This window comes from Myotis davidii, unplaced genomic scaffold, assembly GCF_000327345.1.
Source record: "Myotis davidii unplaced genomic scaffold, ASM32734v1 scaffold102, whole genome shotgun sequence".
Taxonomy (NCBI): Eukaryota; Metazoa; Chordata; class Mammalia; order Chiroptera; family Vespertilionidae; genus Myotis; species Myotis davidii.
This window is the reverse complement of record NW_006293778.1, coordinates 719,416-733,456: the sequence shown is the minus strand read 5'-3', so window position 1 is coordinate 733,456 and position 14,041 is coordinate 719,416. Positions and strand designations below refer to the sequence as shown.

The 14,041-nt window shown below is 34.1% G+C and overlaps 1 protein-coding gene across 3 annotated transcripts in view; it reads left to right on the top strand.

Annotated features, from left to right (window-relative positions):
- The window catches only part of ATP11B (ATPase, class VI, type 11B), an 87,867-nt gene that overhangs the window by 20,957 nt on the left and 52,869 nt on the right, over positions 1-14,041 (top strand). For all 3 annotated transcript variants that reach the window (XM_015566318.1, XM_015566319.1, XM_015566320.1), the window contains exons 4-9: positions 1,966-2,073; positions 2,255-2,383; positions 2,916-3,019; positions 8,891-8,938; positions 10,782-10,846; positions 13,559-13,640. In XM_015566318.1, coding sequence (XP_015421804.1) covers positions 1,966-2,073; positions 2,255-2,383; positions 2,916-3,019; positions 8,891-8,938; positions 10,782-10,846; positions 13,559-13,640 — 536 coding nt within the window. The remainder of the gene's footprint in view (positions 1-1,965; positions 2,074-2,254; positions 2,384-2,915; positions 3,020-8,890; positions 8,939-10,781; positions 10,847-13,558; positions 13,641-14,041) is intronic.

Below are 14,041 nucleotides of genomic sequence, written 5' to 3'. Positions count from 1 at the left end.
TAGTTGAGTAAGGTAGTGGTCAGTCCCAGTGAGCTGTAGATGTTCAGAGAAAGGATGGAACACTGTCTGGATAATCAAGGAGGGTTTCGTGGAAGAAACAGTTTTAGAGATGAGACTTGGAATAGGGGTAAAATGACAATTGGTGAAAAGGTAAAGTAGCAACAAACAACTTACGGAAATTCCTAAATGTAAGGAAAGGCAAGACCTTTTTTGTGAAATGACATGGCTGACTAATGTTTGACACTATGTAGGAAAGTACTAAAAAGTAATACTGGAAATGTAGCTTGGTAAATTAAACAGGCTGGAAGATTCTTTGGTCTAAACATTGAAGAGTTATTGAGGGGGCTTTGAACAGGATAGCGAATTAAAACAATGTTTCAGAAAGATTAATCTGGCAGTAATATGTAGGATGGATTAAAATTTGTGAACTTGTGTTATAAATGATAATGTTTTTATTATTAATTTCATCTGACTATAGAAGGAACTATATTTTTTGACAGTTTCAGAAAAAAACATTTTGACCCTCCATTAAATTTCTTTAAAATTGGCATACCACATCTTCAGTGGGGCCAACATAATTTTTTTTTTTAGAGAGAAAGAAACATCGATTTGTTGTTCCACTTATATGCGTTCATTGGTTGATTCTTGTATGTGCCCTGACCAGGCATCAAACCGGCAGCCTTGACATATTCAGATGCTCTAACCAACTGAATTATCTGGCTAGGGCTGCATCATTTAAATACTTTAAGAATGGTTTCCCAAAAGGTTTTTCCCTGAAAAAAAGATGTTGAAGTAATTTTTAATATTTGCTTTATATGTTATAGTGTTCTAATATTTTTACATAATAGATGCACATGTTTTAAAAAATAGAAAGTACAAAATCTCATATAAATAAAAGTCATTTATACTCCTACCCCCCCCTCCCCCAATTCCCCACCCCCATCTCCTGGTTTTCCTCCCCCGAGGGAGCCATTATTTGTACATTACTCCGGTATTATTATAGATATATTTAGAGAGAAGAAGGAGGGAGAGAGAAACATTGATGTGAGAAAGAAACATTGCAAACCTCTTGCGCTCTCCCTGTCTAGGGTTCTGACTAGAAATCGAACCTGCCACCATTTGGTATATGGGACGATGCTCCAACCAACTGAGCCACATCAGACTGGCTGCATAAATTTATATTTTATGTTTAAAATATCATTTGTATGTAGAAGAAACAGAATTTATTGATTGACTAGGTGTTAAGGAAAGGTAGGAATAAAAAAGTGACTCCCCAGATTTCTAGTATGAGCAGCTTAGTAGATGGTGATGTCATTTGTCAAGATGGGTAACATTGAAAATGCAACAGATTTAGAAGATAACATCATTAGTTTAGTTTTGAAATGTTCAATATATTAGATATCAAAATGGAGATATTAAGAATACAGTTGGATATTCAAGTTTAGAGTCTAAAAGAAAGATGTGAGCTGGAGATATAAATTTCAGAAATTATTGAAGACCAGAGGTATACAAGAAATCTTGTAGCGAGAAAGTGAAGGGTGAAAAAAGGGCTCATAAAGATGACAGAAGGTGGCTTTCATAAGGAAATTGAGAAAGATTAACGGAGAGATACTGTGAAAATAAGGAAAATGTATATAATGAAACCAAGTTTTTATGAGTATATACATCAAAATAGCCTAATATAATTCTGGTGAATGAAATGTTTAGGGGTGATTTTTATGTTTCTTTTTCTCATTTGATAAAAATATCTTCTAATTAGGTGCAGAGATTAGCCAAAGAACATATATTCCTAGCCCGTGGGCACAGACAATAGTGTGGTGAAGGCCAGGGGAGTTGGGAGGGAGGGGCTGGGTAGAGATGGGCAAAGGAGACGATGGGGGACATCTGTAATAGTGTCAACAATAAAAAAATATATCTCCTAATTATACTAAAACGGGCACATTTTTATTCTTTTGACATTTACAGGGGTATGAAGATTGGTTACGACACAACTCAGATAATGAAGTAAATGGAGCTCCTGTTTATGTTGTTCGAAGTGGTGGCCTTGTAAAAACGAGATCAAAAAACATCCGGGTATGCATTTAGTAAATTGTGTATATCAATTATATTTTGATGTCACAAACTTTAATCTGATTAATTTTATTAAAAGTCTGCTTTTCTACATTAAAATATTGTGATAGACTACTTGTTTAGAACCCAATTAGTCCTTGCCTTTTAAAATTGGTATATTCACTCTCCCCAAAATTCTTCATAGGTGGGTGATATTGTTCGAATAGCCAAAGATGAAATTTTCCCTGCAGATTTGGTGCTTCTGTCCTCAGGTCGACCCGATGGTTCTTGTCACATTACAACTGCTAGTTTGGATGGAGAAACTAACCTAAAGGTTTGTATGTGTATAAAATGCCTTTGGATTATAGTGATATTTTCCTTTGGTTAATTTAAGGTAATAAAATTTGACCTGATAAAGGCGAAATATTTTTAAATTACTGAAAATTTTAAGAATCACTAAGTTTTTTAAAAGAAATAATGTTATATATTTATTTCAAGGGTAGCCTCACATGGTTTAGTCAAGTTAAAGAAAAATGGGAAGTGTTTTTAGGAAAAATAAAATATTTTAATATTTTGGTGTTTTTTTTAGATAAGGGAGATTTGAAATAGATGAGCATATAAAGTGCAGCATAGGGAATATATATGTATATATGGTGCCAGATGGTTGCTAGATTCATCAGAGGGGGTCACTTAGTAAGTTATATAAATGTCTAATCACAGTTGTACACCTGATTATATTATAATCTATATAATATTATACGTCTACTGTAACTGAAAATAAATTATTTTTTAAAAAAGAAATAGATGATATGTAGAGTCCCACTTAGATCTTGAAACTGCAATTTAATCCTTGTTGTTTTTTTTAGACTCATGTGGCAGTTCCAGAAACAGCAGTATTACAGTCACTTGCTAATTTGGACACTCTTGTAGCTGTGATAGAATGTCAGCAACCAGAAGCAGACTTGTATAGGTATGGTGTGATAGTCAGCCTACTCATTTTAAGTCCTGTTTACAGATCTCATTTTTACCATCATAAACATACAATGAAACCTTTGGCTAATAAAGACATTATTGAAGAGGAGGTAGTGGAGAGATACATTAAAGGGAAAAAAGGCTAAAGCAGAATTTGCCAGAATTCTAATCCAGAGTATCAATTCAAAAACAGTGCTCTTTTATTCAGACATTTCTTTCTGTTACTTTCTATTTCTATATGAACTGGCTTTATCACTATAATAGGAAATTTTATAACAATAATAGTTATAGGAGAAGTAAGATTAATATTATTTTTTTTATCCTCACCTGAGGATATTTTTCCATTGATTTTTTAGAGAGAGTAGAAGAGAGAGGGAATGACAGAGAGAAATATCGATGTGAGAGAAACACATTGATTGGTTGCCTCCTGCACAAGCCCCAACCAGGGCCCAGGGATAGGGAGGACCCTGCAACTGATGTATGTGCCCTTGACTGGAATCAAACCTAGAACCCTTTGGTCTGCAGGCCAGTGCTCTATTCACTGAGCCATACTGGCTAGGGTGAAGTAAGATTATTTCGTTTGAAGAAAAGAACTCTGTGTATACATGTACTCTATGAAGGCAAGGGCTCTGTCTTTGTGTTCACTTGGAACGAATTCCTTTTAATGTTGTGATTTACTAAATACAGTGTAAGTCATCTTCCAGTGATAGACTAATTATTGTGGGCTGTGAAATAGGAACAACTTTTTATTATTAAAGTGATATACTAAACTCATTTTTACTCAGTAACTGATGATTGAATATAAATTACAACCACATTGTAAAATTCACCCTCAGCTTCTTGTCATATAATATGTCTCCCTCTATTGGTTGAAATATTCATATCTTATTAGTCATTTGCTTTACCAGAATAATCTCTTACATAATTTGTTTTGGATACATATATTATTTATAATGGAGTTTTCTATGTGATGTTATAAAATTTTGTGGTTTCATTATAGTCAAATGAAGTATAGAATTTTCTAACTAGCTAAAAATTTGCTGTCCTATGCTTTAAGAGTTTAAACTATGAGATTTAATTGTGAAGAATTTAGTACTTAAGAATTCTATATTGCTATTATTTCCTTGTCTCAAAAAATGGTGAGTTATAAAAAAATTTTATGAAATGGAGCATTAAGCAGGCATAAGATTAATATGAGATCAAATATCACTAATGTGATGGTGGGTAGTTTTTATATTATCTTGGAAAATGTGGAAAAAGTTAAAACTTTTTAATAGGAAATAATTCACTATTAAATATAAGCTGTTTCTCTATTTTATCTTTCTTTTTTCCGTACTGAAAGTATATATTTTGTTTTAAATATAAATGTAACTACTACAGAACACTTTTGTAATAGAAAGATGACTCACATTTATTGCTGTTTGTATTCATTTAGCAAGTTATTGTTGCGCACCTATCTGTTCATTATGGTGAATGGGAAATAAGATGAATCAGCATGGTTTCTATCCTTGAGGAACTCATAGCTGTGAAGACATTATATATATAAAACTATATTTTTCTGTATGCTACATATGGAGGGAATATTGAAAGCATTTTAAGTGTCCAAGAAGGAGAATGCTTAGATGGGTACATGGTATAGATACGTAAGAGGGAAATATGTAGATTATAAAAATATTTTCAAAGAACTTAATGACATAAGAACATAGTGAAATATAATGTTAAATAAGATACAGAGTTGTAGCCCTAACTGGTTTGGCTCAGTAGATAGAGCGTCAGCCTGCGGACTGAAGGGTCCCGGGCTCAATTCCAGTCAAGGGCATGTACCTTGGTTGCGGGCACATTCCCAGTAGGGGGCGTGCAGGAGGCAGCTGATCGATGTTTCTAACTCTCTATCCCTCTCCCTTCCTCTCTATAAAAAAATCAATAAAATATATTTTTCTAAAAAATAAATCTGTAGGAACAAAAGTATTCCTGAAAGGCTTGAGAGAAGAGCCATTGTAGGGAGAACCATGGATATTTCTTAAAATATATATTTTTAAAAATTATATTTTAAAAATATATAGTTGTAGCTCTCATAATCGCAATTATATATTTTTTAAATGTGTATTTCTATGTACTTGATAGGTAGTTAAATGACAAGATAGAAAAATAGATAAGTACAGAGAGAAAGAAAATTCTGGAGGAATTACATGTCAAATGTTAGATATTTCTTGATGGTAAGATTTCATCTGCTTTTTATTTATTTTTGTTCTCCATATTTTCTAATATTTCTTGAAAGAATGTGGAATGCTTTCATAATTTAAAAAAGTTTTCCATTTTACTGTACAGTATTCTTTTTTAAAATTAAGTCTTTATTGTTGCAAGTATTACATATGTCACCCTTTTTCCCACCATTGACTCATCTGTACAGTATTCTTAATGATCATTTCTAATGGCTGCATAATAGTCTAAGTGCATATACTATTACCTAACCATTACCTAATTTTTCAATACTTAACAACTCCTCTGTTTTGCTATTACAAACATTGATTGGCGCCTTGTTATAAATAAGTTCATCAATTCAAAATCCAGTGACTAGATAGTTCATTGCTTCTCCTTTTTGATACAATTAGTTCACATGGCTCCCAGGATACTCCCCTCTCTTGGTTTTTCTCCTACTTCAATAGTCTCTCCTTTCAGTATCTTTGCTGAGTTCTCCTCTTCTCCCTGACTTCTTGATGTTAGAGTGCCCCAGTACTGTCCTTGGTTCTCTCCCCTTTCCTACCTATACTTTTCACTATCTACACTCACTCCTTTGGTGATTGCACCCATGGTAATGGCTTTAAAAATCATCTACATGCTAACTCACAGATTTATATCTCCATTCAAGATGTCTTTTCCCAAATTCCAGACTGTTATATCCAAGTTCATGTTCTACAGTTCTACTTAGACATTTAGTAGAAATCTCAAATTAATCATGTTGAGAACTGAGCTGATTTTCCCTCCAAAACTTTTTATGTCAATAGTCTTTCCTAACTTTAGTTGATGACGGTCTCTCCTTCTAATTCTTCAGGCCAATACCCCTGGAGTCAACATCCCCTCTCTACTAACCTCTCCTCACCTCCTTCCCACATCTCATCTCAACCCATCAGAACATCTTATTTCTTCACCTGCAAAATATATCCAAATGTGATCATCTTTTATTCATTTCACTGCTACTAATTTGTTCTTAGCCAGCATAACCTCCTACCTGGCTTACTGCTATTCTTACCAGTTTTCCCCTTTCTTTCTCTTGCAGTCTATTCTCACAAAAGCAGCCGGAATGATCCTTAATTTTTTAGACTCTGACTTAGAACTTCCACGTCTAGGAATTTTTTTCTAACAAAATAATGAAATTCTACTATTCGTAGGAACTTAGCTTAATGAAAATGTGAAAAGATATGTATACAGGATGTTCAGGGCTGCATTGTTTAAACCAGTGATTTTTAACCAGTATGCTGCAAGAAGTTTTATTTTATTTTACTTATTTTTTAAATTTCTATTTTTTTCTAATAAACATGTTTTAAAACTTATTTACTTATTCCTTTTTTTCTAATAAACATATTTTTAAACTTATTTATTATTTTTTAAATCCTCGCCCGAGGATATTTTTCCATTGATTTTTAGAGAGAGTGGAAAGGAGGGGGAGAGACATAGAGAGAGAAACATTGATGTAAGAGAGACACATAGATATAGATTGGTTGCCTCCTGCACTTGCCCCCACCAGGGTCCTGCAACCAAGGTGTCTTCCCTTGACCAGAATCTAACCCAGGACCCTTCAGCCCACAGGCTGATGTTCTGTCCACTGAGTCAAGGCTAGGGCACTGCAAGGATTTTTAAAACATGCAATACCTGACTACTTAGTCAGAGGCACTGACCTCTTTTCCCTTAGATTGTCAAATTAAAAAATAACAACAGCCAACACAACTGTAGCCGTCTGTGTGAATGAATAAAAATTACACCTTTTTATTTTTTGGTCAGATCGGCAAAAAAATGTACTTTTTGGTGTGCTACAGAATTTTAGTAATTAGCTATGTGTACCATGACATGAAATAGGTTGAAAATGATTGGTTTAGACTACCCATAAGTTGGAAAAAACATAAACTTTCATTAGTTGTGAATTATTTAAATAAATTACACAGTAATCCCCAAAACACAACATTATGTGTGGCCATTAAAAATAATGATGTAGATCTGTTTTTGACAGGACATGTTAAGTGGGGGAGGGTATTACCAACAGTATTTAAGGGATGGTCCCATTTTTGTTTTTAAGATACATATTTATCTATATGTGTATGGAAAAAAGCCTGGAAAACATATCCCAAAATAATAACAGTGTTTGTATCTGAGTGGTGGGATTACCTGTAATGGTATTTTCTTTTTAATATCCCTTTTATATTATCTGAATCATTTTATGAAATGTGTGTGTTTGAGTGTATATCTATATACATAAAAGCCTAAGCGACCATTACAACTGGTCGCTATGACGCGCACTGACCACCAGGGGGCAGACGCTCAACGCAGCCAACCTTTCGCAGCCAGCCAACCTTCCATGGCCCCTCCCCCTGGCTGGCTGGCCCCGATCGCCAGCCAGGGGGAGGGACCCCACCTGTGCACGAATTTGTGCAGGCCTCTAGGAGTCTTTATAATCAGAAAAGAAAATGGTAAAGCTATTTTTGCTTTGAAACAAAACAGTGTGGCTTTGGAGAAAAGGCTAAGGAAAGTTCAAGATGAGTTAATCCAGCATGGAACTAGCATGAACCAACAAGAAGTGCCTTACCATTAAAGATAACAGGACAGATAAAATGAAAGAATACAGGAATTCTCTTTTTGGAATTTAGCTCAGGAAAATCAAAAAAGTGGTCTGCATCATCTCTGGAAGATGCCCAGGGAGACAACAGCTGAATTAGTTCTTTAAATCTAATTTCAAAGTTGAGGTTGGAAACAAGGCTACATAAAATCCATTAAGTGGAGATTAAAAAAAATAAAGAAAAAACAGCAGTGCATTTCCCTGATACAGACAGTTGAATGAAGCAGAAATAAGAGATTAGCAAGAAACAATGAAGCCAAAGGGATAAACCATCTGTGACCTGGAAACAGGATGAATAATAGGGGACACTGAAAGGAAATGCGTAATATTACCTTGCCTAGTTAAATGATTAACATGAAGCTCTGTCTAGAATTTGCTTCAACTCAAAATTTACTTCTCACTGTAGTAGAAAATAATTGTTCATTTGAATTGACTGTGCTATGGAGCTGTTTAAGTAGTGGAATTTAGGACTGAAAGGCCAGGTTATGAAAATTCATTGATAACAAGCCACCTATTCTAGAAGCTTTGGAGTTCACTGATAGGTTTTTGCTTACTACTCTATTCCCACCACTTAATTCACACATAAGTTGCTCAATGAATATTTGTTGGATGAATGAATGCATGAATAAGTAAATGAGTGATTCTAATCACAGGAAGCTTATTTAATAAACTGTGATGAAATATGTGAGCATTCATTGTTGGCTAAATAAGGTATACTTATGTAGTAAATATAAATTCTCATGATGATAAAACTAATAATGGTAATAATATATAACATTTATATCACCATTTTAAAAACATTTTTACATTCATTACCTCATTCATAGCTGGAGTGGGATGGCAAGAATTGTTAGAGTTTAATGACTGGTAAATATTGATTTTTATAATTTCTAACATAATTATTGGACCATTCATAAAAAGAAAAGGTTGGTTTGTTTCATGTATAAGAATAGTGCCAAAAGTATCTAAAGTTTTCCACCTATTGATGTCATAAGTAACATATATTTGGGTTTTTTTGTAACATGGTGAATTCTTTGATAGATTCATGGGACGAATGATAATAACTCAACAAATGGAAGAAATTGTAAGGTAAGAACAAAATCACATTATTTGAGCGAGGGACTAAAATCAAGTTAAAGAAATATTAGATAAGTAAGCTTCATATAATGTAAAAGGGTTCACTTGAAAGCACTTAGCACTTTATCTTTTAGTTATTTATAGAAGGAACAAGTGAGGGTGAAGCAATTTCATGAAGTAATATCAAAATAATTTAGTAAGATTATTTATATACTTGTATTTTTTTCTAATAATATCAGGTAGTAACATAAAAGGAAACATAAACATTTTTATTTAAATCCTTACCCACCACTTAAAGTCTAGAATAAAAGAAATGTTTTCTATAATGTTTAACAAGTATAAGTGTTACAGACTTCCTCATTTCAAAATCATTTAACACAAGCTAGAGTACTTAGTGGCCAATCCAGAACCTCTTATTTACTCTTCTGATTGGTTTTTTGTTTGGTTGATTGTTTTGTTTTCCCTCTATATTAAGGTTAATTTCTTGCTGCTGCATGAACGGACTTGAACTCATTTCAAAGATTTGCTAATAGGATGAGATTACATTGTTACTCATGACCATAAACCAAATTTAAAATAAATCTTGGAATGGTCCCTTGAACTTTTAAATCAAATCACCTTTTTTCTGGAGACATTCAGTTAAACTGGCTGCTTGAAATAAGTCACTGACATAAAGAGTTGAGCATTTCTTAAAATGAAATCCTCAAGTCAAGCCACCAACACTATCATGCATCAGCATTGATTCACATTTTTAATAAACATTAACACAGGAGCATGTTCAATGAACTCTTTAGCCATGGTCTTTGCTGAAACAACCAGAGTTTGCTGATGAACTGCCTTTTAATTCAAAGCTTTCTATCATTATATCCCAATTGTATATGCCAGTGTGAGTGCAAAGTTTTTCTATTCATTGTTAAAACCAGTACCACGTGAAAAGGAGCTGTTTTATGGCTTCTGGTTAATAGATTTTGTAATATCCATGTAGTGTGCTCCAAATATGACTCAATATTAAAACCGTACTTGTTAACCATGTCCCAAACACCTGGTCCTCCTGGTTCATTGATCTTTTAGAGTGTTTGGGTTTGTAGACATCTTGGTTCCAATTCTGTTTGATTTGGATGACTGTGTATGTATATTTCAGAAAAGCCGAAGGCATCTCAACAAAATTAAGACTTTTTAACTTATCCATAACAGAGTCTATCATTTTGCTATCACTAAAAAAGTACAATTTCCTTTCTAGTTATTCCTTCTCATTTTATATCTCCTTTATGGAGAGAAATTCAAACAGCAAGAAGACCTGAGCTCCAAGAAGTTTGCAATGCAAGTAGTAAAGTTGCAACTCACTTACAAAAGTACTAACTCACTTACTACATAATGTTTTATAAACCAAAGTAATTTTAATTGTGCAGAGCTTATGCATTTACACACAAATCATGCTACAATTCTTATTTACGTTGCATTTTAATTCTTTATTTTCTTTGAAAACTGTTTATTAATTTTGCTCAAAATTTTCATCCTCTATTAAACATTTAAAAATCATTGCTTGATCTTTTATTTTGTTGTGTTTTATGTTTAAAATTTTTGTAACTGGTCTGGTGGATTTATGAGTTTATTTACCAGCATAATCTTATTTCTGAGCCACCAATCTTAAAGTAACTGAAATGCTAAAGCAGTTGTTTTTGCTATAGTAACTAACATTATGATTGACCTAAATAGTAGCTAAGATTTTGGTTCTATATAAAAGCAGTGTTGTAACTATAACTCAGGTACTTTCTGCTAAAGATGCTGTTTTAGAATTTAATTAAATGTTTAATATATTTAATGCTTTTGTTTTTTGTGTGTGTTTTTTCCCTAGACCTCTGGGGCCAGAGAGTCTCTTGCTTCGTGGAGCCAGATTAAAAAACACAAAAGAAATTTTTGGTTTGTATATGTTGAAAGTTTTTAATTATAGATTCATGTTGATACTTTATGAAGTATTTCTAAAAGCACAGCATTTGTGTTCTTTTGGTTGGGTAACTTGTTATTTAGTTACATGTTGCCTGTGATAATTTTCTTACAAAGATTGTGTTAATATAATTTTGGTTATAGTTTTTGTTATTAATCTCTATCTTTGAGTAATAGACTAGAACCTTACTCTTATATTTTCTTTGTTGATACTTGTAAAACTGAGTGCTAAGAAGATAATTCTGGCACTTCTTTCTATTCATGGTGGATGACAACCAATATAATCTGGCATTATGGTATAGTAAACCACCTGTGTAATCCTATTGTGATTATTCTTAGATTGGATGAATAAAACTGCTGACTCATTCATTCAACAAATTCTTATTAATATGACTATATGCCAGGTACTGTTGAAACGTATACTGACTGGATCAAAAGAATGAATAAATAATGTTCTTGCATTGGAGATTTAATAATTAATCAGTTAATTAATTAACTTATGCTCTGAGTCAATTTTAGGCAAATTGTGAAATCATTGATAATCTTTAGCTGTCAACTAGTTCTTCCCTCTTCAGAAATGGCCCTTCATATACTAGCCAGCTTGTTATTTACTGAATGTTTACAGCTTTTGGGGTGTGTCCTCTTCCTCATTCTCTTCTTTCATCTGTCTTATTTCTCAGTATTAGGCTCTCTGATAAAGAAGTCCATATACTTTTTTTAAAAATGGAAAGTAACAAATGTTGGTAAGGATGTGGAGAAATTGGAACCCTCATACATTGCTGGTAGGAGTGTAAATGTTGCAACTGCTGTGGAAAACAGTGTGGCAGTTTCTTAGTAAGTTAAATTCAGGATTACCACGTGACCCAACAGTTCTACTCCTAGATATATACCCCAAAGAACTGAAAATAGATCTTCAAACAAAGCCTTCTACGAGAATGTTCATAATAGCACTATTTACAATCATCATAGAGTAGAAACTGTCCACATGTTCATCAACTAATGAATATATAAAAAAAATGTACGATATCCACATAATGGAAAATTATTTACTATTAAACAAATGAAAACATTATTCTGAGTGAAAGAAGCTAGACACAAATGTCACATATTGTAGGATCCCGTTTACTTGAAGTACCTGGAATAGGCAAATTCATAGAGACAGAAAGTAGATTAATGGGCTGGATAGTGGAGGGGAATGGGACTGATGCTTAATAGGTACAGGGTTTTCTTTGGGAGTGATGAAAATGTTCTCAAGTTGGATAGTAGCACAATATTGTGAATATACTAAGTGCCACTGAATTGTACATTTTTAAATGATTAAAATGATAAATTGTATGTTATGTGTATTTTACCACAATCTAAGAAGAGAAAACTATAATAAATGTTCTGATGGCAAAAGCCAAAGAAAACCTCCAAAGCTTTAGACCCTCTCATGTAATGCTGTATTTTAAAACATCTCTCTAGCATTAAAACCTTTCACGCTCTTAAAAGATGTGTATTTGAATGCCTTTAGGATGGGTCTGCTATTGTTTGCCTCAGTACCACTTCTCTCTATTGTATAATTCTGGCTGATTTCTATAATTTTAGTGCCATTTGAGTTATAAGTTCTGCCTTTATGGAATAATTTTAATGGTGAAATTCCAGGACAAATCTTTAGGAAGAGGGCATGATGAATCCTATACTGCTTCTCAAATCTCACTAGTTAGGCATGGGTGTAAACATTTATTGATTATTTGTTTCTAGGCATTTTGCTAACTTGTCATACAAACCACACAACAATTTTATGAGGTACTAGAGGTCTGGTGCACGAATTTGAGCACAGGTGGGGTCTGGCCGGCCCTGCCCCTGATTTTGGCGGGGGGGCGCGCGATCAGGGGTGGTTGTCCAGCCGGCCCCACCCCCTGGTCGAACTCCCGGTCAAACTCCTGGTCGAGGGGACAATTTGTATATTGGCCTTCTATTATGTAGGATATTTTTTCACTCTAAAGGTGGAGAAATTAAGATTCAGAGATTAAATAACTTCCCCAAGGATGTAGAACTAGTAAGTGGCAGAGCTAGCATTCAAACCAAGGTCTAATTCCAACAAAGTATTTTATAAGGCTGGTTTTACCTAATTTCATTCACCCCCAGTTTTAATCCCATTATTACTGTCATTCTCGCTAATTTCAGAGCCATTCACATGGGCACGAATTTTTTTAAATAGCCCATTCCTTGTGTTTATTTACCCTGATAGATTTTCATATTATCGCTCCAGTGCTTATGAAATTATGTTTAGGGGTCCAGATTCTGGCATTCAGGGGTTTTCAAACTCTGATCACAATCTATTGTTCCATCCAAACAGAAAGTACTTTTTCATTTCTGTCTTTGTTAACACCGTTTGCTCTATCTATAGTGTTTTCCCAAATCCTTTTTCTCTATCAATTTCAACTGAGTTAGTATCTCATTCTTATATCTCAGTTATAACTCAGAAACAGAACCTCCATGCCTTCCTCATCCAGTAGGTTGAGTAATTAGAGTTCCCTAAAATGAGTATCAGAAAGCCTTTATAAAATTCAAAAAAAGAAAAGTCAGATTGTAACAGCTGTCAGACAATGCATTTTCCTAGATGCTTTCATGCTGGTGAGTACATTTTTCTTATGAAACATACTAGGGCATTATTTTAAAGTACTATTTTGTTTTGTTTTGCAGGTGTTGCTGTATATACCGGAATGGAAACAAAGATGGCGTTAAATTACAAGAGCAAGTCACAAAAGCGATCCGCAGTAGAAAAGTAAGAAAACTTTTCATTTATTTGCATATAAATATGACTGTGGATGTGTATATAGTTCATTATGTATACTTTTTTTGTGCATAAAAGTATATTTGATCCCTATATAATGTCAAATCAACACAGGATGATATCCTTGAGGATAGGGATGGTTTCTTATATTTTTGTATACATGTAGCATTTTGCACCCTCAGTCACACTCAGGGTAGGGCCGATTGGGAGTTGGGGCACCGTCCCCTGTCACACTCAGGGCAGGGTCGATGGGGAGGTTGCGCACAGAGCAGGGCCAATCAGTGGGTTGGGGCACTGCCCCCTGTCACTCACAGAGCAGGGCCCATCAGGGGGGTGGGGGCTCTGTACTCTGTCACGCACAGAGCAGGGCCCATCAGGGGGGTTGGGGCTCT